Genomic DNA, 24,417 nt, shown 5'->3' on the forward strand with positions numbered 1-24,417 from the left:
CTCACAATATAGCCTATCTACAACCCTTATCAAAAAAATATGTTACTGCTTTAGGGACTGGTGTGTGTGGTTTCTTTGGAGTCACATGTGAGGGAAGTACAGCAGTTTAATACAAAGGGCAATTCAAAGTAATTTTATAATGTTATTAAGTAGGTCTCACAGGATGCTGGCATCTTATAGATCTTTGACAGCATTCTTCTAAAATATATCCCATGATTACTGTTTTTTTCTGTGAGAATAATAATGTATATATACACTTTTTATTCCAGTTTCTACTGAGAGCAATTTTCCTTAAAATCAAGACAAAAAATCATAAAAAAGCTCGACTCTTTATCGTAATATTTCTAGGTCAGAGCAGAGCCAGTAGGTCAACCATACAGACTAAATACAAATACCTGCAGTTTGCACATGCGCAGTGCGGAGTAGCATACGTGACGGACTGAGCAAGTTTAGCGGTAGCTTCCTCCTGCCTAAGCTCACCGGTTCGTCTCTCTGGCTGTCCGCATCATGTTCAGAGCCGCCGTCCGACTGTCGGTCTCCGGTGTCCGGAGTTTAACCCGCAGGCAACCTGGGTGCCAAGGTATTTCTTCATTCAGCTATCACCTCTGGGTGTTATTGTGAAATTTGGTCGCTCGTGAAACTGTCAGGGCGAAGTTCTAACGGAAATCATGTGTGGCTGACCGCATTGAGCTAGCTAGCTAGTTAGCAGGTATTAGCTTAGCCGGCGTGTCTGTTATAGGTCTGTTTTAAATACACGCCGCGCCGTTTAATGTGTCAGTGGTCAGTCAAATTGTGTAGACTTAAGCGTGTTGCTGCCATTAACCATATCACCTGAGTGTGTGCTGCTCTAAAAATGTCCCGGTGTACAGCCCGGTGGTGTCTGTGTCCTTGCCATGACCCAGTGCGAAGGCTCAATCTGGGGCCTGTAGCTTTGCTGCTGATGCTAGTTGCTAACGTGCTAACTAGGTTAGTTGACTTTAACTGTATTTAGCTAACTAGTTTATTGTGTTCTTGACATATGGTATTAATTTGGTACAAGCTATAACAATCGGGGAACACACGTTATTCTGACAGTGTGATATCTTGTCAAAAACCATGCTACATTATGTTTATCTATAAGTGAGATCAAATCAGGTGGATGCAGATAAGACTATTAAAATAAACGTTTACTAAGTGCACATCTTCTCAGATACCTCAATAAAAATCTGTACAAATAGAAATGATCTGTTAATTTGCCACAGTGTGCTCAGGCTAGTGGGTGCAATATAGGTCATGTCAGGATATTGGCAGTGATCCAGCTGCATTGCATTACTAGACAGACAGCATTCGTCCTCAACTCACTTTACTTAGTGTAGACACCCTTGACTGTACTTCCTCTTCACTAGGTGTCACTGAATGTGCTTTATTTTACTGATGATATGTTGATAAACTAAAGAATTGTTTTCATTGTGCAGCTGTTTTGGCCTCAAGGTGTTACTCACATGGAAAGCAAGAGACAGACGAGGAGTTTGACGCCCGCTGGGTCACCTACTTTAACAAGCCAGACATTGACGCATGGGAGCTGAGGAAAGGTACGTGTATGGATGACGTTGACACTGACAGTGAAACTGAATCACTAACATTAATGGCATTGTGAAACTCAGAACTGAGACTAAATATGTAGTGTCCAAAAGTTACTGTAGGAGGTATGAGGAAGGTGTTTTTCAGTTTAGTTAGTCAAAGCTAATGTTAAGCGACAATACAATATTTACCATGAGTCAATAGTTGGTGTCAACTTGTAAAGATCTGGACTGATTGAAGATTTGTTGCAAATCTGTGAGGATATGTGCTTTGACTATTAGATCTACAGCATTAATGTTAGTGCATTACTGTGATGAAATGGTCTGACTTATTTTTAAGTCTTTTTTATTACCAAAAACCAACATTCACAGCACACTCCACTGTAATTGGATGACTAAAGTGTCTGAGTTTACTTCAGTTTCAGAACAGATACCTGAGCAATACACTTTCGGCACCCTGTTTTTAGGACACGTCTTTCTACAAAACCAGCTTCCTCATTTACAAAAGAATCCAAACTTGGCAAACAGCCCTTTTTACACAGAGATCACACTATAGCACCACTATGAAGTCCATTCATTATGCTGCCTTTGCTTTTTTTTTTTTTTTTTTTTACACTGAACCAAACAACCGTGGCATTGTGCTGCTCCAGTGTGTAATTTTTGATAGCATGTTCCAAAAGCAAAAGAGGCGTGTCAGGTGTGACGTTTAATATGACAGCGTAAACCTGTAGTGTGATATATATAACCTACGTGTCTGCAGCACTTTCTCAACAGACCAATGGCATAACTTGGCAGTAACAATCATTTACCATCCCTGTGTGGCGCTCCTGGACCTCACTGTCTCCCCAGTGTATAGACATTTTCCACTGCTGTTCTTCTTCTTTGAATTAGCTGCTAACTGTTGATTGCTGCTTTTATAGCTCCAGGCAGTTGGTTGCACACATAACATGTCATCAAATTGTCACACCCATCCAGTCCTGCTGGCTGTACGTTTTACACAGATGTAAATTCTGTGGTGTTACTACCTTTGCAGCTGCCTTAAAGATGAGGCAACTCTTTCCCCCATCGTGTAATTGTACCTTTTATAAAGAACGGCATGACAGGATGATGACGTGACAATCCTGTGTTGAACAGGCAGTGTAAAAGTGTTAATGTTAAATATTAAGAAAGTAGTCACACAAGAACTTTGCTTAAATATTCTACAAATGGGAAACCAAATCTGAAACTCTGATAAAAGAATTAAAAAAACAGTGCCAGTTTGAGTGAGCGTTCAATGCCAGCTTTAGGAACCCAACAGTTTTTAGTGCTTGATGTTACAGACATGCTACCAGAAGGCCATAGTTTATAACTCTCTCAGTTGATGGGTTTGTACCATTCATTTTCTGTGTGAAAAATGTAATTCGATAAAATGAATGACACTGACGGTTTTCCATACTATTAAAATCCTGTCACAGATAATTATAAGCAGCTGTGCTGTGTTTCAGTGTCTGATAAGCCCTCAGACACATTAATCTCTCACTAACCCGTGACTTCCTGGATCATATTTCATCACGTACGTGGTACCTGAAGCATTGCACGTTCTTTTAATGCAGGGCTATATTTGGTCTGAAGAGAAAAAAAGCACAGCGGAAGAAATTTTTTGAGTGGCAGGAAAGAACGTGGACTAGGGAAAGACTCATTATCAGGTGAGAAGTGATAAGACCAGAAACTGACGGAAATGGCTCCTTCTCAGTGGCTGAACGTTACATTCAAATATATACAGGAAGCAAGAAAGTAGTGTTGTACTTATGGTTGGTTTATAATTTAAACTTAAAATGTGTTTACTCAACTTGTATATTAGAAAAACATTTAAGGATATGGTAGTTGCTTTTTCATATTTTGTATTGTTAACAAATCTCATGGAAAGACCAAAACCAGCCATATTTTTGTTTCTCAGTACTTCCTGACTCTCATACCTTGTATTTGGCTCACAGCCCTAAGTACATCGGCTCCTACTGAAGATGTAAACCTCTTAAAAGCAAGTCACAAATATGCAGTTTCATTGTTAGAATAAGCTCGGCAACTTCCTCAGACAGCTGGACACTGTAGCTTTTTGCAAACATTACTCAAGTGCATAGTGCATTTATTGGGGACTGTTACCATCTATGGATTAATATGCTTTACACATGTGCACCGTTGAGTATTTTTGGCTCTGGCATGGTGTGTGTGTGTGGGATCAACTCAAAATAAACTACAGTAACCATGTTAATCGTGATAAAGGAGCATGTCACCCAGTAACTGTGTGGCTAATTTATGGAGATACAAGTGATCAGACCACACGGAAAATGATTTTAAGTGGGATCAGTTTATTAATAGTTTTGGTCTTTTCATGGGATTTATTAAAATAGAGGAATATAGAATATTGCTAGCCTTTTCCTTGTAAGCAACAGACAAGATTAAATAACTGTGACTTACAGTAACTGTACAGTAACTGTTTTTGTCTCTTCTCTAATTTAAAAGATGTGCTTCCTTCTTTCAGGGATGAACACGTTGATCGGTTATGATCTGGTACCTGAGCCAAAGATTCTCGAGGCAGCACTGAGAGCCTGTCGGAGGTTAAACGACTTGGCCAGTGCTATCCGAATTTTGGAAGCTGTAAAGGTGAGAGGTGGGAGAGAGCTGGGTAATAATTTGGGGAATGTTCCCAACTGGCATCTTTGCCGTTGGTAGCTGCAAGTTAATGATTAATTGGTGTTACCGTTTGGTATTTCCTCAGGACAAATCCGGCCCTCATAAAGAGATCTACCCGTATCTGATCCAAGAGCTGCGGCCAACATTAGATGAGCTCGGCATCTCTACACCTGAAGAGCTCGGCATTGACAAAGTGTAGACAAGTAGGTGTTAAAATTCTCGTGTCAGTTGTGTTGTTTTCACCATGTGTGTCATAAGATGTCAATCTAACACAAGTTTCGTTTGCTCTGTTTCAGATCCAATGACGGTGGATATCCTCAGTACACAGAACTCATGTACTTTACTGTTTGCCTCATATAATACGTGTGATATTTAATTTGGCCTTTATTAAGTTCTTTTGCTTGTAAAATATTGATGAACCTAATAAAGGAAAATGTGTCTTTGAGTGTCGCAAGTACTTTTGGGATTTTTGAAATAGTTTGAGTGCTGACTCAATTCAATACCAGTTGCATAAATAGAGAGCAGAGCGCCACTTCATGGTTCATGTTGACTTGGTGTGTCTGGATTTTCTTGTGAGAGTCACATTTTGCCACCAGGGAGCAGCGTTTTCACATGAATGTAAAAATCATTCTACTGTATCAATCTATATTTCATCTGTTTTTCATTTCAGGGAAACTTGTATGCTTGTAAAATAAACTTGTTCAAATGGCAAATGGTGTAATAATGTTATTATCAACACATGACTGGAATATTGACCATAATGGGTTTTTATACAAAGATTGGGACAGTGTATACAGTATTAGTCCATGGTCTGTTGAGAATTTAAAAGACAGTGGGTTTGTTATGTTAGATGGATAATAGATTATTTTAATTTTAGTTATGCTTATTAACACCATGGACACTACCTTTTATTGGGATTAGCAAAATGTACCTCCTAGGTGTATTAGTAGAAGTGTTTAGTCGGGCTGTGTCAAACTTAATTGTAGTTGTACCATTTTGAAATGTGCACACCTATTCAGTTGTATTCTCTTTAAAACAAAAGATGTACTTAACAGTAAGATATTTGATATAAAGTGAACTGAGTTTTGTCAATACCTCATTTCATAATCTCACATTTCACCCCAGGCTATGTTACAACTAACCAGACTATCGGGGGAATCATAACATCTCACTCCTTGTGTTTAACTCTACACCATACATTTTTTGTTTGTGTTACAGATATAACTGCTTTACCATTAAATAGCAGATGTGTGTATCTAGTTTTTGTCACATTTTGAATGCACTGGCTTACAAGACCTCCAAGATACAGGTAGAAATGTCCAAAATAATACAGTCATTGACTGCTAGAGCAGTGGTGCCCAACTGGTCCAGCCACGGGGTCCAGATTTCTCGTTAGTCATTAGTTCAAGGTCCACGAAGTTTAATATATCCAGTGTTATACTTGTGTTTGGCCATGTCATTGAGCTAGTTTGCTGTCTCTGTGAAGTAGCTGTTTATTTATTCACTCTAAAACAGCACTGTAAAATAAAAGCTCTGTGCTGGAAATTCACTGTACTTAAACATTAAGTGTGTGCTTTGCAAACTTGACCCCACCAGTTGGGAACCACTGTCCTAGAGTGTGTGAACAAGTTATGTTCTTAATTAAAGTAAAGAGTCTGCTCAACAATCTCAAAGGAAGACATTTTGAGATTAATGAAAGAATGAACTGAATCCCTCATTTTGCTCATATTCTGTTTTCAGTAAGATCAGATCATCAGCATCTGCCTTCGGCCTGTGGTCAAGCAAATGTTAAAAGAGACCTCAAGTATTTCTCTTGTTTGAGCTCCAAGAAACCAACTAGAATGAAGTTGAACTATCTGCAACACATCTTTTCATTAATGTCACTACGAATTTTTGTTCTGGTGGTAGTGAGAGCACAATATGTTACTCCATGAAAGAACAAGATGGCAGCCATCTCTGCCAAGTCAGTCTGCAGCTGATCCTGACACAAAAGTGGAGAAGCTACAAAACCGGATCACATTTTATGGTTGAGATGTGTTTATGTTTAATGTTTGTAGTTTGATATTGCATATTGCATACTGACCAATTAAGTACTTGGTAGTGGACATTGGGACTTTATTATTGCAGCATTTCACACAGGTCAGTTAGGTGTTACAGACTGCTCCTACAGACAGAGCTTGGAGACATTCCTAGCTTGGGCTATGGAGCAAGGAAAAATCATACAGAGTTACAAATGAACAAATGACAGTTTAGTTTTTGCACAGCTGTGTTCAGGCATTGAAATAAACAGTTTTAGATTTGAGCAGTGACCTCTAACCCATAGAGTTGCAAAACAATGTTGCATTGTTTGTTAGTTTGTTTTTGTACAGCAATGTTCAGGCATTGGAATTGACAGTTTTATATTTTATTACACACTTGTGGCAATTACAAATAAACCCAATGTCCCTGTGTGAGGACATAGTTTGGTTCAAAAACGACTTTCTGTTTCGAGACAATGCTCAGTTTTTCCATACTTATAAGACCCTACTGATCCCAAATAGCGAGGAGAAATTATAAATGCATAGTTAAAAAAAAAAAAAAAGCTCGGGTCTCGGGAGGATATAGGAATTAAAGATGGTCCTTTGGGAGGGGGGGGGGACTCAAAATATTAGATATGCAGTACCTAAAACAGATCTGCCAGCCTCTGCTACACACTTTATGCTCAGAGGGAATACAAGGAATTTGCTATGATGTATTGGTGTTATCAGCACTAAACATAGTAGGAGAAGATATAAACAAGTACGACAGACAATCAAGAACATAAATTTAGAACAGGAAAAAATGCAAAACAATTAGAAAAATACTATGTGCAATTAAAAAAAGAAAAAATAGAAATATGTGCAGTATTTTTTGAGTTAGATCTTCAAAACACTATCAGATGTCTTTTGAATGAAAATCCACCCAGATCCTTTGACGGCCATCTTTGGCATAGCAGGAGAGAAAAATAAGAATCTTTTGGGATCTAAACTTGAAATGATGAAATTAAATTAATTCATTAATGAATCCTTCTCCACTGGAAGAACCCTCGACCACCAAGCTGGACTCAGTGGTTGAGAGAAGTGATGCAACATCTCAAACTTGAGAGACTCATATTAAATGGCTCTTCTGATAAATTTACGAGAATTTGGAATCCATTCTTGGAATATATATAAGCCAGATATACTTAAAAAAAAAACACTTTCTTGATAACTCCGCATGAATTAAGTCATATTTAATTAAACTGTTTATATATATTTTTTTACATAACCAATCACAACAGGATGGACCCTGATAAGGCCTCCATCTTCTGCAACTGCCTGTTTTTTTTAAAGGTTCTGTGCATATCTAGTTATCTGAGTTATCTGTATATATGTGTACATGTGCATATGGTTACCTTTTTTCTTTTTCTATTTATAATGCTGTGCAGCAGTCTAATTTTGTTTAAAAACCTTTAAAAATAAGTTTAAATATGTCCAGTATATGTGAATGAGGATGACAGAGCTGTGCAGCTTTATTTGCATCCAAATCAAATTCCTGTTTAATGTACTTAATGCTGCTCCACAGAAAAAAGGACAATGACTAATGACCCGTGACCTAATAGCCAGACTGAATTTCCATGCATGTTTTCTGCTGTGAAATGAAACCAATTCAGCAGAGAAGGGAAACGAAAGCGTCCTGTGGGTGTAGAGGTCAGGCCCATTTGCTGTGTAAATGAATCAGCTCCAGACTAAAATAATGTTTGTCATATTTTTAGTAGAGGTCGTGTTAACCTCAATAACCATACAAGTGTATAGGATAATAGCAGTGGGTGGGATTTCCTTGTGAAGTGGGTGGGTAGTTCCACGGAAAGGCTATGCGGGCGAAAAGACCCACTTTACGAGTTTTACGCACGGGGCGGGCCTTTCATTCATGCGAGTTGGGGGTGTAGGCCACTCAGTCAGAGACAATCAAAGATGTTTGAGTTTCCATGCGCAGTGACCAGGGAGGTAAAGCGCAGAGCAGTGTTACCCCTCCTCCAGCTCCGATCAATCCGGCCTCCACACACTGCTGGGGCTTTTTTAAATCACGTTTGATCAGAGGAATCTTTCTTTCTGGTTAAAAACAAACTGGTCATGCGATGCGATTTATTTCTGCCGGAGGGAAGACGGAAAAACTAGATAAGACCTGTTGGCGATGATGGATTACTCAAAGGCGCAAATGGTGAGTGTCGACGGCTTGGTAACGCTCCCACTCGTGTTTGTTACAGTAACAAAGCAAATGGCGATTAATGTAGAGCCTTTAGGAGCATTTGCACCTTAATGATCCAATTTTCTCTTCAGTTATTAACCAGTTAAGTGTTTTTTCCTGATGACTAGTGTAGGCCTTGTTTTCGCATTTATTGCACTGTGAAATAAAGTTGCATTTCCATTTATAAAGAATAGATTCATGATATAACCTAATTCTGATTTCGTTTAAATGTTTAACAAAGTGGGGACTTTGTTAAAATCTTGAGGACAAACATTTTGTTACAGGTTGCTAATTTATTCCAAATTACTTTAATATATTTTCTGTTAATTATTGTCCCAAGCATCAAGCTTTGTTTCACTTAATCCAACATTACTTTGCTTTCTGAAGCTCACACATCCTTTTTTAAGTATCACTTTAACATGATTATTTGTTTGTATCCCAAAACAAATATGTCTGACTTTATTTAGACACTTTACCTGGTATTTAAACAACAATTTTGTAATGTTTAATTTGCCTTTTTGTACCTGTTCAATGCAGTTTCCTTTATTTATTTATAATTTTGGATAATTTGCTTCAGTTTATAAAACCAAAGGCACCCAATCAAACATTTTCTTAATAAAGTTTGTGATTTGTATTTTTGTCCATAGTCAAGCTCACTTGAGGAGAGCAGTTTAGTTGGGTGTCCGCCGTCCGGTAACACCGCAGTGAAGCTGGAGGCAATGATGGAGCATCTGCAGAGACAACAGGAGGCCAAACTGGAGATGAACCTGCATGAGAAGCAACTTCTTCACGCCCAGCTCCTCTTTGCTCAGCACGCCGCTGCAGCCAGAGCCTCTGGCTCCAGAGTAGACTCTGCATTATTTGGCAAAGCAGATGGACAGACTTACCAAGCGGCTCAACAGGCTTTGAGCAGCCATCTCAGCAGAACAGATCCAGATGAGGAAGATGAAGACTCGGATGAGGAGGGACAGGAAATGGTGGAGCCTGAAGAAAATGACGAGGCAGAGGAAAACAATGAGGAGGAGGTGGAGGACGGGCCTCATCAGCAGGCACAGAAGCCTCAGCTCCAGCAGGTTGCAGGCTTCCCATTCCCTCCTTATTCTACACCACAGACATCTGCTGTGAAGCGAATGTCCCAATCTCCACCCCCGGCAATAAAACAAGAGCATGAGGAGAAGGAGCTGCTGTCTCCTGCAGGCCAGCATGCCTTTACATCACCTAATGGCTTCGCTGACTGGGGCTATGATGAGCCATTTAAACAAGTAAGTTACTGCACCAATCAAGGCCATATTGTTTTTCTTCCTTCTGTATTTTACCATCTTTTATAGTGAACATTTCCTCTCATAAATTACAGATAAATCCTGTCTTTGTTTGAAAACACCATAGTTATTAAAACCCATCTTTACAGAGAGGAGATCAACATGCTTCTCTGTGTGTGTGTGTTTGCTGGTGTATGTTCTAATTCTTCCTATTAATTGTGGACTTCTTCCTGCTGAGAGTCAGGCTCGCTGCTGCCTCCCTCTCTCTCACATGTGTGTGTCCCTTTGGCAAGATGCCCATACTTGATAGTGTTTAATTACTGGCCAGGCCAGAGATTTCTCCGTCTGCTATACTTCACCTCGTGTCTCACACTTTTGAAAATGCATCCCCGCCACTGGGTGAGCTAATTGGTCTTGGCCGTGGTCCAATACTCACTGTTCAAAGCAGCCGGTTCAGGCCTGACAGAGATGAAGTTAAAATGAGAGCGAAGGATTAATAAAATGGCCTGAAGCATGTATTTATGGGCAAGATTGGCTTCAGGGGTTAACTACTCTAATGAATGGCCTGGTAGGTGGGTGGACTTGTCTTTCATTGCATCAGGCAGATCTCCTTTAAACATGGCAAAAGATGATCTTAAATATAAGATCCAAAGGTAGTATCTTGGAGTATGTTTCCGACATATGTGTGACTGCTTAAAGCAAACAGAGAGATTTTTCTTCTTCTTTATGGAGACCAATCTGATTGGTTCCTCTCTGTGTGTGTTTCCCTTGAAAAGGCCCTAAGCCAATACAATACATTATGATTAATGAGGCCTGTGGCCAGAGGGACAGCTGGGGTAGTGCCTCACAGCATACCAGCAAGCGACTACCCATAAAGTTTACTTTAAGTTGTTATAGTGGAGCAGTTTGGACTTTTGGTATTTCTTATCAGATTTACACACCTCTTTTTCATCATTTAGATATATTTCATATTTGCTTCTGCATTTCTTTCCCCTCCATTGCCTGACTTTTGGTGAAAGTTACATGTAGACAGAAATTTAAAGAGTATTGATTTGCCTCTTTTTAAAACCTCGACAGGCTCAGAAACCTCTCTGCTGACGTAGCCCAGTGGATAGCTTTGTATAATTAAGCCGTCGCTTGGCAACACTTAATGGTAGCTTAATTCAACTGCACGTAATCAATACATTATATGGCCACTGTAGTGAGAATTGCATTTCCTTTTGTGAGACCGACACACAACACCTAGGGCAAGGAGGAGCATTTGTTCAGTTTTAATTAAAGCACAATAAGGAGTTTTTAGAGGCTGCTGTGAAAAGACTTTAACTGGGTGTGTGACATGGTTTAGATTTTTTTCCCAGCGCTTAAAGCACAGGAAAGATCTTAGAGGCTTAATTTACCTCAGGAACAAATGTATGGGAAGCGTTTGCTTTGACCCATTTGTGTCAAGACTGAGGAGGGATTGCTTGTGATATTTAATTTAATCCTATTCACCTATGTGTTTATATTAAGCTAAAAGCTGTTACAGATTTCTTAACCATTGCTAACGGGTTTGTTGTGAACATTATAAAGATTTGCAAGCTGTTGTAATACAGCCTATAACCAGACACACAGTTAAAAATGCTTTCTAAAAATGTAGATGTGCTTGACTTCTTAAGTGACTTGCAATGATACTGTCTTATTTTACATGCATGTAAATAAGTTCACTTTGCGAGTCATTGTGTGGCTGGTTGAAATGGTTGTAATGATTTACTCTTGTTACCCGTCTTTTCTTCCAAAAATGGGATCCTCTTTACTTCTTCTTTAATGTTTTCTTTCAGTCGTTACATTGATGAAATATCTTTGAAGATCCCTACATGCTGTACAGGCCTCACCATGCTGGGCAGCTATTGTTCACTCCCTGTGTGCCGTCTCACTGTACGCCCTTAAATACAGCATGGGCGGGCACAAGAGGCCCCTGTTTGCTCACAGTTCCAGCTCACAGCACAGCAAGGGGCCAGATGATTTATCTTGACTTGTTCGGGTGACTAAAGACCCAATAATTTGATTTGGATTAAAAATTTGCCCCCCCTGTTGTTACATTAACATTTGGAGAGGGATATGTTTTCACTGTTGACTGAATGATTTGAATGAAGCTCATTAGAAGTTTCAGGTTAGTGTTGTTTGAGTACTTCAATGGGACATTTTAAATTAAGTTATGTTTTTTTTATCTTGACTGGTTGAACTTCCATACTTCTGCAGAACTACTTTGTTAATTTGATGATTTAATGTAATTTGAATATATTTAAAACCTTATAAAAACTAGCGTTATTTAACAAAACAAAAGAAACCTTTCCCTGACCTACATACTGAATTCTATCAGGATTCCCAGGGCTGAATGTGTGAAAACTCTGTGAGCAATTAACTGAGGGCTCTTTGTTAATAAAGCCACAGTAGGTCTCACTGGCTCATCAATAAGGGGGGGATGGGTTTTATTCCCATTTCATGGTGAAAAGACTGGGATGTTTATCTACATTCACACCAATAAGCTTTCTGCTGGGGGAGTCCTTTATTGGAAATTCTAAACAGAAGCCATTAGATGTGTCCACAGCCCTGCCACCGCAGGGGCAGTGTTATGTGTGAAGTGGATAAATGCAGTTACACTGTTAAACAACTAAAAACAGGCAGAGAATATAATTTTCCAGAGGAAGAGGTTGTGCTTAAAAGAGTCCATTACAACATTCCCAATGTGAGGGACAACTTACTTCTGCAGTGAGTGGTAGAAAGAAAAATAAGTTATCAAAAATCTGCTGTCAGCTGTATCACCTGTGTTGTGGTTTATAGTATGTGTGAAAGTTAACAAGTGAGCAGAGAGGTTAGAGCAGTTAGCTGAAAGTAAATCGTTTCCTGAAAGCAGTACATAAATGTTTGATATAGTTAATCAGTTGTAACACATAAATGGTTGAAATGCTTACCTAAAAGTAGTTTAGAAGTGGCTGAAATAGTTACCTAAAAGTAATGTATAAATGGTTGAACTGTTGGCTAAAGATAATGTATGAATGGTTGACATGGTTCATAAAAAGTAATGCAAACATAGTTGACATATTTAGCTTAAAGTAATGTATGAACTGTTAAAATCGTTAGTTAAAGGTAATGTATAACCAGTTGAAATAGTTTGTTAAAAGTAATGTATAAATGTTAGACATAGTTTGGTAAAGTAATGTATAAATGGTTAAAGTTGTTAGCTGAAGGTGATGCTGTATATAAATAATTGAAATGGCTAAAAGTAATGTATAAATGGTTGAACAGTTGGCTAAGGATAATGTAAATAGTTGACATGGTTCATAAAAAGTAATGCAAACATGGTTGACATATTTACCTAAAAGTAATGTATAAACTGTTGAAATAGTTAGCTAAAAGTAATGTAGAATGGTTAAGTTACCTTAAAGTAATGTATAAATGATTGACATAGTTAGGTAAAGTAATGTATAAATGGTTGAAATAGTAAGCTAAAAGCAATGGACAAATGGTTGACATTATCTAAAGTTAATGTATAAATGGTTAAAATAGTTAGCTGAAAGTGATATATAAATAACTGACATAGCTAAATGTAATGTGTAAATGGTTGAAATAGTCAGTTAAAAGTTGTATGTACTTAGTTGAAATAATTAGCTAAAAGTAATGTAGAAAAGGTTAAAATACTTAGCCAAAAGAAATACAGAAGTGTAAGCAATTTCGAAATGGTTAAAACACTTACCCAAAAGGCAAATGTATATATAGTTGACATGGTTAGTTAAGAGTAATATATAAATAGTTGATATAGTTAGCTAAAAATAATGTATATATAATTGACATAGTTAGCTGAAAGTAATGCGTAAATAGTTGACATAGTTAGCTAAAAGTAATGTGTATGTATAGTTGACATAGTTAACGAAAAATAATGTATAAATGGTTGAAATAGTAAAAGTATACATGGTTGAAATAGTCAATTTAAAGTAATGGACATATGGTTGAAATAGTCGATTAAAAGTAATATAGAAATATAAGCAATTTAGAAATGGTTAAAACTGTTAGATTAAAGTAGGCTAATGTATAAATGGTTGACATAGTTAGCTGATGGTAATATATTGATAGTTAAATTAGTTAGCTAAAAGTAATGTAACAGTGGTTGACTTCAAGTGACTTCTGATCTGTGGGCCCCTCAGACAACGCCTGCTGGGAACCTCTGTTACAGTATAATGCAGCTGTTTGTGTGCCAGCATTTGCAGTTTGAGTGGTGTTGTTACTGTAAACATGAGGAGAGTTACAGTTGGACTGGAAGCCAACAGATTATTGGTTCCCACGTATTTTGTAGCTCACAGGTTGAAATATTATGGGTATTAGCTCTGATTCAGATCAGGTTGCCACGCCAAACACTTAATAAATGGAGTAATATGTTTTAAGTACTAAATGATACATTTAAATTCAAGTATCAAGTAAAAACTTTATCAGGGACAACAGTGAAAGACAGAAACAAATCACAAGCATGACATTTGAAGCATTTGATCCTGTGAAACACAATAACATGTTTGTTGCTGAAAGTACTCATGCTTGTTTTAATAAAAAACATACCATTCAGTCCTTGTTTTATGTAAACATGTGAGCCCTTATAAGCCTACAAAAGCAAATCAATTAGAGATATTCAAGAATAAATCAGGGTGACATTTTATAAGCTGCAACTAGATCCCCAATAGTCCTTAAATTAATGTAATGTTTGTTTTGACTACAGATAGGAGAGATAACAGGAAAAAACATCACCTACTTAATGTAATTGTAATGACAGACCATTCTTACGACTGCTCCACCACATTCGATTTTCATACTTGCGTCATCATGCAGCTCTCTGTGTGCGTTAGCATGACAATACCATCTCAGCGGGCTTTTCCACACAGTTGCACACAGTTTCCACGCACTGCCCTCTTCTGACATTTTTAACCTTTAACTGTCTTGCCAAGGCAGAAGTGATGGTGGAATAACATGTCACATTAAACTACTTAATGAGCATGGGGCCTTTCAATAAGCTTCCTTTTACTGTGCCCAGCTTTAAACTGACACTCCCTTTGAGACATATAAGATAAGATAAACCTTTATTGACAACCAACCAGAGGGGAAAATTGGGTTGTTGCAGCAGCATGAGGACAGAAACAAGCTCTGATAATTAGAGAAAAGTAAAAGAAAAATAATTAGAAGTATGTAAAAATATAAACAGAAATAAAAATAGAAGCCATACAAGAGCAAACTCAAAATTTTAAAGCATTTAAAGTGCCCACGACCAGTATTGTACTCCCCGTTGGTGTGATTGGTAGTTGCAAAGTCAGTAAAGTGTCTGTAAGAGTAATATAATACCATCTACTAAAATGGCATACACAAGAATGATATACAATATGATTAACTAATAATAATGTGTTGTTCTGCATAACATAGAAATATGATATAGTACATAATATAAAACAGTATGGCATATTAACATTATATAGAAGGAGATATAACACATAAGGGGAAATGTTTTTACATAGTGTAACACAATATATGGTATATGATATAACGTGTAACATATAGTATGCATTACAGCAGCACCAGCTGGTTAATGTCTGACTGTTCCTGCAGTAAATGCAGATTTCAGCGCTGGGAAAAAAGCAGGATTGGACACATGAGGTGGAAACAAAGTCCAGAGTCCTTGAGGAAAACATAAAATAAATAAAGAGAAGCTTTAAATAGAAATGGTATCTCACTGAGGGTTATATATAGTCCATAGTACTTTACTATATGTATATCAATTTTTAGTTGGACAAAAGCAATTCAAGTTACTTATTGTAGTGCAAATAGTACACCATGCTCATTTCACAAAGGTTACGCTCTCTAGGATATATTAAGATGTGAACCTGACTTGTGACAGGTGTAGCCAAGCACCGGCGAGCCATGTACACATGTTCTGGTCTTGTCCTGCATTACAGATGTACTGGGGAGAAATCTTTAGATCACTGTCGATGGTTACCTGAAAATCTGTTGAACCTAATGCTATGATTCCATTGTTTGGTTTAACTCCACCCACAGTATCACTCTCTTCCCATGGGGAAACTTTTACAGTCTTTGTTACCTTATTAGCCAGACACTTGGTGTTACTCATGTAGAAGTCCCCAACACCTCCTTCACACACTCTATGGATGAGGGAAGTCCTCAATTTTGTCAAACTGGAAAGAACCCGGTGCATAATAAAGGGCTCCCTGAGGACATTTTGCATGATATGGGATCTCTTTTTTGATGATATACGAGAGCTGGACTTTCTAGATATTCCTGAATGATTGATCAACTATTTTAGAGACATTAAATTGTGATGTGACAGGCAGTTGTCCAACCAACAACCATTATGTTATTTTTTAGTATCTTATATTGTTTTGATCATCATACACTTGTTTTCACATATTTATATATTTCAATTTTATTACTATGTTGTTTTGGGTTTGTTTGGGGTACTGATTTGACTTGTAATATTTGTTTTAGACCTATCTTGGTTTTGTATTGTTCTTACTTTACTTACTACTTACTTTCTTGTTGTGTCACTATTGGATTGACCAAATATTATTGTGCTTTCTATTTGCTTTATTTGAAAGATTTAAATAAATAGATATTGGGGAAAAATACTCTTGAATTCATCACATGAACCTGACATAGTGTTTGTGTTTGCTGAAGTTGTTTGTGTGTGTATTTACAGAGAGGAAGTGCCGTCTGGGCTGAGGACAACGATGGAGGAAGAGTAAGAGGAGAACCATCTCGGGACTTTGCCAAGGTCAGTAGAATTAGTAGATGTATGTAAACAAAGAAAATTGCTGAAATAATCACAGAGTAATTGTTGACTATCTTGTTGCTGATGTTTGTTTTTTAACCCACAGCTTTATGAACTGGATAACGACCCACAACGGAAGGAGTTTCTGGATCAGCTGTTTGTCTTCATGCAGAAACGAGGTGAGATTCAGAGTTAGAGCCTTGTTGTTTGACAAATCATTTTGGTTTTGTGAGCAGCTGAGGCAGCATCAAATAAACAAAGTAGAGTTGTTCTAGACAAGTTGCTGATAGAGTGCTTTTTTATGTCAACGTGATGTTTATTTGTCAATGATGGCGTGACATTTTTAGAGCAGGGCTGGTATTGTAGCTGATCCTACTGCAAGTGAATTCAACAACGTGCTGTAGCGTTAAACCCACAATCAGGATGTGCTGGTCAAGTTTTAGGATTGATTGATCTTTAAATGAGTTGAAAACTCTTTGCTTTTAAAAATGATTCACCCCCTTTTGTTTGTTTTATGTAGAATTAAACCAACCCATGCAGCATAGGTTGAGTGAATAGTTCACATTCAATTATGCTGAGAATATGAAGTGAGCTATCATATATACTCTATAGATGAACATCTACTAAAGGAAACAGTTGCATAACTCACAGATGGGTCACCTGAACCAAGAGTCTTGTGTTGAGGGATCAGATGTAGCTAAGAGTAGCTGACTAGTAGATCAGCTGGCTGACTCTGGCTGCTGACACTGCCATCACTGGGCCGTTATCAAAAATGACGTGGCTCAGCTTCGGCCCAAACTCGACACACTGGAAGAAGTAAATCATGCCACATCTGGTTGCCTGACTCTGCTGAGACTCGGCATGAATGATGCTCCAGAACCTGGCTAAATGAGCTGGCCCAATTCCGGCTCCTGACACTGCCATCACTGGGTTCAGTTTACTTTTTATGTACTTATCAGAGATATACTTTAAATTACCCTTAAGTATACTTATATTGCACCGAGAAGTATATTTGGCTTATACTTGTACTTAATAATTTGATGGAGACATACTTAAGAAAAGTATAATTAAGTATTCTTGCCCTGTACAGAAGGTTTAAGCAAGTAAGTTTAAGTTTCATCAGAACTTGTGAATAGCATTGTGTGAACTCGGAAAATGTTGCAATGTTTGATTTAGTTAAAAACAGCTATTTTTACAACATAAATCACGATTAACAATAGATGTAGCAGAAATAAATTGAGGTTGCAGTTTATGTTTTGTCTGCACTTTCAACCCTACAGTGTCAAGTTTTGTATGTTGAAGACAAATATACAGATAAATGTCGTCCATCCCAGTCAAACAGACGTGATGCAGCAGGACACTGTCTGCGATCTTTACTCGTGTGTGCAAAGGTCAAAGCCGTAGTAGATGTGTGTGTCTGTGACATGTGTCCATCTTAAAGACAGAGAGATCTTGTCGACTGCTTTTATATCCTCTTTGCTTAATTGGCTTTGCTCCAAATCGGGATTGGAAGGGTTAGCTGTCAACCCTGTGATTGGCAGGCACTGCTGGCTCTATAATCACCCCTCCCCCCCTGCGCTCAATCAATGCAGCAACAGAGCTGCTGTTGTGGAATTATCCCCACCCCCATCCATCTGAAATGAGCTTCATTAGAGAAGTCTATCCGCACAGATTATACATGCTAAGCCATATTACCCAACATTAACCTCAGGCCCTCAGGTGGGGAAATCCGAATAAGTTTTCCGCCTCTTTTTGCTTTACAAGACCACTTTTGTTTTATGCCAGCTTCTCAAGAACTGAATTCAAATAAAATGAACACATTTAATTGTATTTTTCCTCTTGTTCACTCAGGAACTCCTGTCAACCGCATCCCCATCATGGCAAAGCAGGTGCTGGACCTGTACAGGCTTTACAAGCTTGTGACAGAGAAGGGAGGCCTGGTGGAGGTTATTAACAAGAAGATCTGGAGGGAGATCACCAAAGGTCTCAACCTCCCCACATCCATCACCAGTGCAGCCTTCACCCTCCGTACCCAGTAGGTGTCTCTCTCTGAGAAAAACTGAAAAATTTGTCTTCAAAATAAATCGAAGGAATAAAATATGCTCCAGTATGAAAAAGTAGCCGATAATGACTGTCAGATGATTTAATATTTTGTCCAAACACGAATTAAAGTCTCTCTAATGGGTTAAAACTTAATATCCTGGAATGCTTGCAATTAGTATTTCACATTTGGTTTTATTATTTTATTGAACAATGATTAGAGTAATAATTATAATTAAATGCAATATGACTTCAGCAGTCAGCATGTTACCACATTAATAAATAGCCATCTATTTCCAACCTTATTAGAGAGACAATAATTGTATTTTAAGATATTATCACATAATATAGTAGATAGTATTAAAGATTACATTTTGTGCTCCAAGAATGACAAAATTATTAAAAATATGTCCATTATTTTAAGATAAACCCACCAGCTTTGTTCTCTTCTGATTAGTTTAGAAGTGTTTACATGATGTGTGCAAGTCCACATGTAATAGTAATCATGTGATGTCACAGTTTCGTCCTCTCTGTTTGCTTAAACTTGGATGTTTCAGTAATAGTCAGCCCAGATTTCTTAGTACTATTTACAGTAGGTGACATTCAAAGCCACATGAGTAAGTAAAAAAACATTTCTCAACACTGAAATGTTGAATTCAAATTCTTGTAATTACTGATTGAGTACATTAAATGTTTGATCTTTTCCACCCTATTTATTTTGAAATAGGGTGCGTTCTGAATTGCATACTGTATCTTTTTACTTTTAGTAGGTACTGCAGCTGACCTTACAAAGTATGTACTGTTGTATGCAGTACACCTTGACCTTTGGCCCTCTTGGTTTTTTCTGTTACCTTGGAGATAAACAAACGCCACTTACCGAGATTGCCAGAGACAGAGATCAAGAGCTCTGCTGTTGTTAGTTTGCAGTGCATGTAGTTACAACGCTTTAAAGTTGTAACTGCACAGATTGTAGATTTTAACTTGATGTTTGCTACAGTTAAATTACACCTGCAGGTCTCTGTTGTTGTTGTTTTTTGGTTTATCCTTTTGTTGTTTGTAACATAAATTATTATTTTGTTCATTTAAACAATTAATATTCCTATTATTACTATTCGACTGGTCATCAGTTACTTGAATGTGCTGTCATCCATCAATGGTAGCTGTTAGTCAGCTGATGGACAGCTGTCAAAAGTCGCAATGAGCTGTCATCTGTCATCTGCAGCTCAGTCGATGTGACATAGCATCTGTGCAGAGGGTCAGAATAGCCAGAAAAGCATGCTGACTTACATACAGCAAAACCCAACCAGATGTAGAACATCCTGGTATTTTTGGCATTCCGCATTTGACAATCTAAATCTTTTTCTGGCATACTATGTAGTACGGTAGTGCTCATTCTCACCAGATCATGTGACTAATTTAAATTGTTTCAAAATAGGTATATGAAGTACCTTTACGCGTTTGAGTGTGAGAAGAAGGGTCTGAGTTCTCCAGGTGAGCTGCAGGCCGCCATCGACAGTAATCGCAGAGAAGGCCGACGTCCCAGCTACACCAGCAGCTTGTACCGTTACTCTCCGTCACCGAGCTCCGCTCAACACGCGCTCCTATCTTCACCCACGATGCAAACCACCCCGACCGGACACAACAGCCTGAATGCATCCGCCAGCCCGAATCTAAAGAGAAGCGCAGGTATGACGCAGAGTGTAAGAAAACTGATATACATGATATTATATTTTGAAAATCTCTCCTGTCTCAAAGAAAACCTGGTGGTGTTTGGATCAATTTGACAAGAATGTTTTTAATTCAGCTTGGATTCCATATTGTTTTATACCAGTCCATTAGAGACTCCTACTTGATTTATGAAGTTACAATCTCTCTATGGAAATAAGTGATAATTTTGGATCACACTTCCCAGAGATCCAACCAGTGTCACCTGTGTGATGTTAGTCTGTTGGCATCTGGTCATAGTAACTGTGGTGATACTTGTGACCTCTAGCTAGAACTGCCACCGTCTTATGTAAAAGGAAGCTGTCATTTCTTTGTGCTGTTTTTCTGAATGAATAACCTTCACTGTGATTTTTTTTTCCAATCAGATGAGATGTCAACCCCTGTGATGCCCAGCCGGCTGCCCATGGCTCTGGCTCTGGGGCAGCAGCAGCAGCAACAGCTGGCACAAGCTGCCACGTTAGAGCATTTCAGAGAGAGACTGGAGCAAGGAGCTGGAATAGCTGGCAGAGCTGCAGCTGATGGTCCAGAGAAGAAAATGATGCGGATGGCGGAGGAGCAGCAGCGCCTCATGCAGCAGGCCCTCCAACAAAACCTCTTGGCCTTGGCGTCTCATTTTAACCCCATGAACCTCAAACTTAACAACGGACAGGGTGAGTTACCTTGAGTGTGATGATGCAGGCCCGATCAGATCATTACTTAACATGATTTTAGGAAAGTCCATTAAATGGAGTCTTTTTCTCCCACAGAGAGCAAACAGGATTTGTCTCTGAGTATCTCCACTAACGGAGCAGCCAGTATCAGCGTGTCTGTGGAGGTCAATGGCACTGTTTACTCAGGTAAGTGATTACATTTTAATGGAGTTTGGCCTTTCTGTGTTTTTTAAATTCCAAAAAAAAAAGAAGCAGCTAGGAAATCTATTTTTATGAAATGTTTAAGTTTATTAACCTTAATTTTTAAGAAAGAGGAAAGAAAGCATTCCCTTATTAGTCCCTCGAGGGGAGATCATAGTATCATTTTTCATTTATCATCATATCATTTTATTTATATATGTATTTTCTATTATCTTTTGAGTCAGTTTAATTGTATGCTGTGAAAACGAAGCACATCCTTAGATGAGACTGAACTTTACAATACACTGCACTTTGTTTAATAAGTGAAACAAGAATGTCAGTATACTGGGTTATACTACTTAAAAAAATAAGTCAGCCAGCAGACTATTTTAGTTTAGTATAAAGACTGTAAATAGGTCGTTGGTAATTAACATGTGACATCTTGTTTGGTGGCAGCACAGTGGTGCAGTGGGTAGCATTGTCATCTCACAGCAAGAGGGTTCCAGGGTGTGAGTTTTGGAACCAGGGTTTCCTCCCACAGTCCAAAGACATGCAGGTTAATTGGTGACTCTAAATTGCCCGTAGGTGTGAATGTGAGGGTGAATGGTTGTCTGTCTCTATGTGTCAGCCCTGTGATAGTCTGGCGAGCAGTCCAGGGTGTACGCTGCCTCTCGCCCAATGCCTATACAAAAATCCCCCCTATTTCCAGCACCCTCACCTGAACCACTCCCATCTCTGAAGCTGACCTTCATTTTGTTTTCAGCTACACTCCTGTGAAGTTTCACAACTGCATCTTTCATGTTTGTGACGCTATCGGATGACAAAGTCTGTCCACAGGCAGACAGACAGACAGACATATATACCTGGCAAAATACTCAGAACAGCTTCTGTTGTAGTTCCCGCTACTTTTGCTGTCACAAGGACTACATTTTGCCATGAGACACACACACACACACACACACACACACACACGCGTACACACGAAGTGAAAATAATTTGACGGCTGATGAAAACAAGTTGAAGTTTTATGGGGGTTATGTGCTGGACTATTTCATGGCTGGGAGCGGTGACTTCCTTTCACAATGTGTCATTTTTTGTCTTCGATTTTTGTACAGATCAGTCAGTGGGTTTCAGATGTGCTGTCAGGTAGATTTGTTACCACTGGTGGGAGCTAGACTCGCTGTTTCCCTTGGTTTCTTGTCTGTATGCTAAGTTAAGCTAGCCTGCTGGCTCTAGCTTAATATGTATTGCACAGACATGAGAGTGGTATCAATGCTCTCATCGTAACAGCCAAGAAAGCAAATAAGTATCCCAAAATGTTTTTTGTGCTCTTTAAAACGGTTTCTCTGCTGCACTAAAGGTTTTCATTCAGTACTATATGACACTAAATTCTCCCTTAAACTTGACCTGGAAATGTGTCAGTTCTACAAATATGAGGTTAAACATACAGTTTGTGCTTTTTAATGTTCGTTGGCTTTAACTTCTCTCTGTTCTCTATGTTTCAGGAATGCTGTTTGCCCAGAAGTCAGCTGCTCCTGCAGCGTCACAGGTCATAACTGCGGCAGGAACAAATGGTTTCAGTGCCCTGTCCTCTTCACACAGTCCCTCCTCTTCATCTTCCAGCTCCTCAAAGGGACCAAATTAAGCCTCATTGGTCTTTAAATCTGTCCTCAGCTAAATGCATACTCCTCTCTAGTTGCAGCAGTTGACCATCTGTTTGTTCAGTCAGGCAGTGCAGTCTTTTGGGAAGGTCAGCCGTAACACATCGCCATAACAAATCTAGCATTGTTTTTCCATTATTTTGACAGCGTAAAGTGCTTTAAATAAGTCTAATTGAGAGGACACTGATGTTAAACCTCAAAGGCTCAAACTGACCATAATATAGATTCAGATCACGGTTTACCTTTGTGCCTGTAAGAAGCTTTTTCTTTAAAAAAAAAATGTAGTGGCATTCATGTCTAAAAGGCTTTACGAGGTTTGTTCTGAAGTGTCTTTATATCCTCTTTGAGTGTCAACTGCATTTATAGCTAATTATCGAACAGTTGTGTAGCTGCCTTTTTCTGTAGTAGAGCAGTGTGGTTGCCAAAGTGCAGCTAATGGAGACCAAAAAGCCTTAGCTCAGTGTCATAGCTGCTGTCTGTAACTGTTTTGCTGAAGCCATTTTGTACCCAAACATTTGGTTTAATCTGAGTGAAAGCTTCCAACTTTTAATAGCAGCTTTCAGGGATTATGTACAGTACATCATCTGTTTCCTAAATTTGTTGCAGGTTGGTTGAATTTTTTTATGTTTTGTATTGTGTTTCATTTTATTTTTTTATTTAATCATTTTGGCTCAGCCTTAAAATTACAGACATATATTATTTTCAGCTGTGAATCAAAGGCAATCACCTCAGTCGACTTCCAATGTTGGTAAGTTTCTCGGGAATTTCTTCTGGACTCAGGAATGTCCTCTGGACTCGTCGTTGTTATATCTCATAGTATGTTGCTGTGTTGTATTTGCATTATCATAGAGAATGTATCGCCAATGACCTCAAGCTTTTGACAAGTGAACACTGAAACAGTGCTACCTCACTCTCTCTTCTGGAGAAATATGCAATACTTAATGCAGCGTGTGTTGATTTAGCCATCTGCTGAAATAAACTGTAAGTGGACAATCAAGTAGACATATCAATCATGCAAGCAAGTGTCACTGTGAACTTCAAAAACCAAGGTTGGTGTTGAACTCTGTTTTGGTCTTTGATTAATGTATTTCTTGGACATGTGGCCATGAGGAATAAAACAATCTTGTGTGCTGTAAAAAGACCCTGTTTTTTTTGTTTACAGCAAGTCAAATCCCTCAGTCATTTTCCCTTTATGAGGACAAGTCTAACAATAAAAAAAGTCAGCTGTTCTAATATTTCACATGGCATGCACATGATCGTGCTCGTTTTAGTTTTTTAAAATTGTGTTATAGTCTCTTTATAGTTGTGTTTTAGCTCGAACAAACCTAATACATTTGTTATCTTGTGTGAATAATCTCAACACAAAGTCCATTTATTAGCTGTTTTTTAGCTTTCAGCTGTATCTCAGTCTTCATCAGTGACTGAAATAAGATGTCACACATTCTCATCACAGTGTCAAGAGTGAACTTCCGTGGTCAAACTTATTTAAGACTTTACAAAAACTAGGTTACAAAGTGCTTCACAGTTACAAATGAAAATGCCAGTAGAAGAATATACCTGCTTGAGTATTTTTTTGTTTAATTCTACTTTAAACTTCCATTTTATAATGCACTTTTTACTCCACCACAT

General features: G+C 38.4%; 2 protein-coding genes across 2 annotated transcripts; both read left to right on the top strand.

Moving 5' to 3' along the window:
* Positions 1-419: 419 nt before the first annotated feature.
* LOC125887767 (cytochrome c oxidase subunit 5A, mitochondrial) lies at positions 420-4,674 on the top strand. The gene is made up of 5 exons (XM_049574827.1): positions 420-580; positions 1,455-1,571; positions 4,078-4,199; positions 4,315-4,432; positions 4,526-4,674. The coding sequence occupies exons 1-4, from the start codon at positions 508-510 to the stop codon at positions 4,426-4,428; spliced, it is 426 nt and encodes a 141-aa protein (XP_049430784.1). The 5' UTR covers positions 420-507; the 3' UTR covers positions 4,429-4,432; positions 4,526-4,674.
* A 3,530-nt stretch (positions 4,675-8,204) lies between these two features.
* On the top strand, positions 8,205-23,910 carry LOC125888094 (AT-rich interactive domain-containing protein 3A-like). The gene is made up of 9 exons (XM_049575287.1): positions 8,205-8,447; positions 9,122-9,736; positions 16,461-16,535; positions 16,639-16,711; positions 18,384-18,567; positions 20,008-20,258; positions 20,663-20,947; positions 21,044-21,133; positions 22,633-23,910. Exons 1-9 carry the CDS (start codon positions 8,421-8,423, stop codon positions 22,770-22,772), a joined length of 1,740 nt encoding a protein of 579 aa, XP_049431244.1. The 5' UTR covers positions 8,205-8,420; the 3' UTR covers positions 22,773-23,910.
* The last annotated feature ends 507 nt before the right edge of the window (positions 23,911-24,417 follow it).

The sequence above is a fragment of the Epinephelus fuscoguttatus genome, linkage group LG4 (genome assembly GCF_011397635.1).
Source record: "Epinephelus fuscoguttatus linkage group LG4, E.fuscoguttatus.final_Chr_v1".
Taxonomy (NCBI): domain Eukaryota; kingdom Metazoa; phylum Chordata; class Actinopteri; order Perciformes; family Serranidae; genus Epinephelus; species Epinephelus fuscoguttatus.

Bases quoted from the DNA above. Each gene is read 5' to 3' on its own strand.
- LOC125887767 (XM_049574827.1), top strand. From the start codon at position 508: ATGTTCAGAGCCGCCGTCCGACTGTCGGTCTCCGGTGTCCGGAGTTTA. The intron at 581-1,454 runs GTATTTCTTCAT...TTCATTGTGCAG, and splicing joins CAGGCAACCTGGGTGCCAAG to CTGTTTTGGCCTCAAGGTGT. The intron at 4,200-4,314 runs GTGAGAGGTGGG...GTATTTCCTCAG, and splicing joins GAATTTTGGAAGCTGTAAAG to GACAAATCCGGCCCTCATAA.
- LOC125888094 (XM_049575287.1), top strand. From the start codon at position 8,421: ATGATGGATTACTCAAAGGCGCAAATG. The intron at 8,448-9,121 runs GTGAGTGTCGAC...TTTTGTCCATAG, and splicing joins ATTACTCAAAGGCGCAAATG to TCAAGCTCACTTGAGGAGAG. The intron at 16,536-16,638 runs GTCAGTAGAATT...TTTAACCCACAG, and splicing joins CATCTCGGGACTTTGCCAAG to CTTTATGAACTGGATAACGA.